A 4,007-nucleotide genomic window follows, 5' to 3' on the forward strand; every position below is an offset into this window, starting at 1 on the left:
ACTTGTCGTACAAGGGTATGGGGACTGGGAGAAAGAAGAACTCTTAACCCAGGCACCTACTATCCAACGGATGAGCCAAAGGCTCATACTTGCGATTGGACCTACCCTCGTGCGAGACTACAAATGCAAAGGGGAACTCAGAGACATAACCCAGGCATATACACAATCGGACGATCGTCTAACCAGGACGATTATCGCACGACTACCCAAGGAGTTAGAAGACAAATACCCTAAGAACACACTTCTCCATATCTTGAAACCACTATACGGCCTAGCAGAGTCAGGCCTATACTGGTACAAAACCTATTCTGAGCATCACAAGAAAGATCTGAAGATGACAGAGTCAACGTACGATCCATGCTTGCTGTATACAACAGAAGGACCGGATACCTTCGGGATTACAGCTATACAGACAGACGATACACTTAGCTTTGCTACACCTGCCTTCTCCCAGAGAGAAGAAGAAGAGCTGAGAAGGAAAGGACTTCGTGCGAAACCAAAGACCACCTTATCGCCCAACAGTGAAATTGACTTTAATGGGGGAAGGATTCAATCGCACGATGACCATATTACCTTTACTCAAAAAGGCCAGGCAAAGCACCTGAAACTCGTTGATCCTGATGCGCACGATGCACATCAGCAGTATGTTTCCCAAAGGGCAAGAGGAGCATACCTCGCATCTATCTGTCAACCAGAGGCATCATACGACCTGTCAACTGCAGCCCAAACTAAGGAACCTGGTAAGAAGGATATTGAAGCTTTGAATGTACGACTTCAGTGGCAAATCGATAACTCTACACGAGGTCTTACATATATCCTCTTGATCTCCATCGTGCGAAGATGTATATCTTTACAGATGGATCATTTGCAAACAACTCAGATCTATCGTCACAACTTGGATTTGTTATTATACTAGCTGAGGAAACAGCTCGCACGACAACAGACTTCCAGATCAAAGGAAACATTATACACTGGAGTTCAACAAAGTGCAAGAGAGTCACACGAAGCGTACTTGCAAGCGAGTTGTACGGGATGACCACAGGATTTGATAGTGGGATATCCCTTAGTACGACACTCACCAAGATCCTTCATACATTACAACTCCCAAGGATTCCAGTTATCATCTGTTCAGACTCACGATCTCTATATGAGTGCCTCGTACGACTAGGCACAACAGATGAAAAGAGGCTTATGATTGATATTATGAGTCTACGTGAGTCGTACGAAAAGAAAGAGATCTCAGAAGTGAGATGGATTGATGGGAAAGATAACCCTGCCGACGCCTTCACCAAGAAATCGCCAAACTCAGCACTTGACAATTGATTACAACAAACACATTAAGGATTCGAATCGAGGCGTACGTTGAAAGATTAGGAGAAAACACTTGACAATTAATTCGTACGACCTCACCGCCGTACGTAACCAACTATCTGAAAACGAAGTGTAACCTCAAGAAGGTATCTGATATACCTGACCACTACCAATGCCGATCTCAATGTCGGATCGTACCTCCACCATATCCACAACCTTCCCGAATTACCATATCGTGCAATCCATCTGATTGTCGTACGAGATTTCAGGGAAGAGAAGTTGTGCGATTACTCCTTGTCGATAACCATGGGGCTGGCAGAAGTGCCAAGGAAGCGACCGCCCTTGCCGATGTTCTTGCAAGCTTGCTGCCAGGCGTACGAGGCTCACGAGCATTAGTGACGTTGGGAGCCTTGTAGTTGCTGGGGCCGCCGTTGTCATCATCGTCATCATCATCGCCCGGGTTGTCGGACGAATCAACATCTCGACCGCGGTGGGTGCAGCGAGCGCCGTGCGACTGCTAGACGCACTCGGCGCAGGCGCCACCCTGAAAGGTGGGAATGCGGGTGCACTGGCGGAAGCGCGGGGAGTCAGTAGTCGCGCATTTATTGCCACAGGCAATGGCCGCACGACCACGAGACTGAACCAAGACCGCAAGGAAGTAGCCCTGGCGGCGGATGATGCTGGCAACAAACTGCTGGACAGAAGTGTTGCTAGTGACGCGGATCTCGATATCGCGCGACGGCATGTTGATGATGAGACGCTCCTCATCCTGCAGTCAAGGTTAACGTACGAAGACAAGGTAAGGACAAAAGCAACGTACGTTGATGGCCAGAGCCAACAGAAGAGCGCGATTGTTGGCGTTGCCAGTCGGAAGACGAAGCCAACGACCACCGGACGCATCGGTATGCATACCGATGTTGCCGAAGATCGAACCACCGGGGGCAGCGAGAGACATGATGGATTGATCGTGCGAGGTGCTATTGATGAATCAGTAAGAGGAAACGTATGAGAGGAAATCCTACGTACAAGTAGTTGTTGTTGGAGTTGATTGAGGAAGAAGGGGAAAGATCGTCGTTGATCGATTGTATGGGAAAACGACGCGTGCGAAGGGTGAAGAAGAAAAGAAAAGAGGAAAAGAAAAAACAAGTGAGAAGGGGTTTAAATAGCTAAGGTTGCCGTACGAAGGAAGGAAGGTACGTCAACAGCAGGAGCAGAAGTGAAGTCAACGAGGAAGGAGGAACTTCACCAACACGTGACTTGCCTGCTCAACCAGGCAAGAAGGAAATGGACAGTTGCCTGGAGTTTTGATATTGGTGATTTATCGTACAACGCAAGTGGCCTAACCCACAGGGTTGTACGATGAGGTTATTGATGTCACAATCAGCGCAACCTGATTGGACACCGCAGGGAGTCGTGCAGTCACAAAAGAAAAGTTGTGAGTGTTGGAATAACAGCACCAGCTGGTTGTACGACACGCACGACTCAGGGACACACATCATGGCAGAGGGCACAGACTGGATATTCGGCCCTCGGTTATCCATTGAGGGGATCAAAAGTATATTCATGCCGAACTGACTCAGGGACGTACGAGATCATATATCTTGTGTACGAAAGCCAAGTCTTGTAGTTAGGAAGATAATCACGGAAAATACATCTTTGGTTCACCCTAACTTTAACCCGAGTACGATCGTACAAACGGGTTCTCTCAGGAAGAGAGAATCCATTCAACAATTATTATTATTTATTATATTATTATTATTTATTAGCTTAATATTTATACCTCTAGGATTTAAGTCTTTCCTTTTACTTTTATAGTTACATAAAGATATCTTATTATTACTACTATTTTCTTTATTATTTATATTTATATTATTATTTATATTTATATTATTATTATTAATAGTAAAAGGTATAAACTAATTTTCTAGAATAACTATATCTCTAGTCTAAAAAGAAGTTTTCTTTTGAAAATCATATACTTTATATATATTATTTCTATAATTAAGTACTATAACTTTTATAGCTTTATTATTTAGCTTTTTCATCTTAGGATCCTTATTCTTATAGTAACATATAGATCTAAAAGTTACTATATTATTAATATTTAGCTTTATATTATTACCTATTTTATAAAGGGTCTTATAGTTAAGAGCTTTATAAGGAGTTATATTATATAGATCTACTACTATTAAAGCAACTTCTCCTTATAAATATAAAGGTAAATTTACCTATAAAAGCATAACTCTTATTTTATTAGTTATAGTCCTTATTACTCTTTCTATTATACCATTAAGCTTATAAGTATAAAGTACTTTTATATTATAATTTATCCCTTTAATTATATAGGTATAATTTATAATATTATTATTAAATTCTAGACCACTATCTATATTAAAGTCTTTTATTTTATTCTTATTTATATTATTCTTATTTATATATTCTAGAATAGTAATATTAACTTCTTTTACTTCTTTAGTTCTAAGTAGTTTTATAAATATAAGTCTAGACTTTCTTTCTAAGAAGATAATAAACCATTAATATTTATTATAGGTAGAAGGTATTATAGGTCTACAGAGATCAAAAGAGACTTTTTTTATATATTTATAAACCTTATTATAGTTATTAGAATACTTATTAACTTTAGTAGTAAAGTTTACTTTTATATAAGTATTACAAGTATAATCTTCTTTTATTAT

The 4,007-nt window shown here is 40.6% G+C and overlaps 1 protein-coding gene across 1 annotated transcript; it reads right to left on the reverse strand.

The window, feature by feature from the left end:
* Positions 1–1,828: 1,828 nt before the first annotated feature.
* Positions 1,829–2,266, reverse strand: ColSpa_11784 (uncharacterized protein; the record flags this gene model as incomplete). The annotated part of the gene is made up of 2 exons (XM_049277996.1): positions 1,829–2,080; positions 2,132–2,266. The coding sequence occupies 2 exons, from the start codon at positions 2,264–2,266 to the stop codon at positions 1,829–1,831; spliced, it is 387 nt and encodes a 128-aa protein (XP_049133953.1).
* Between the last annotated feature and the right edge of the window lie 1,741 nt (positions 2,267–4,007).

Source organism: Colletotrichum spaethianum (assembly GCF_022836535.1).
Source record: "Colletotrichum spaethianum MAFF 239500 DNA, contig50, whole genome shotgun sequence".
In the NCBI taxonomy this organism is placed as follows: domain Eukaryota; kingdom Fungi; phylum Ascomycota; class Sordariomycetes; order Glomerellales; family Glomerellaceae; genus Colletotrichum; species Colletotrichum spaethianum.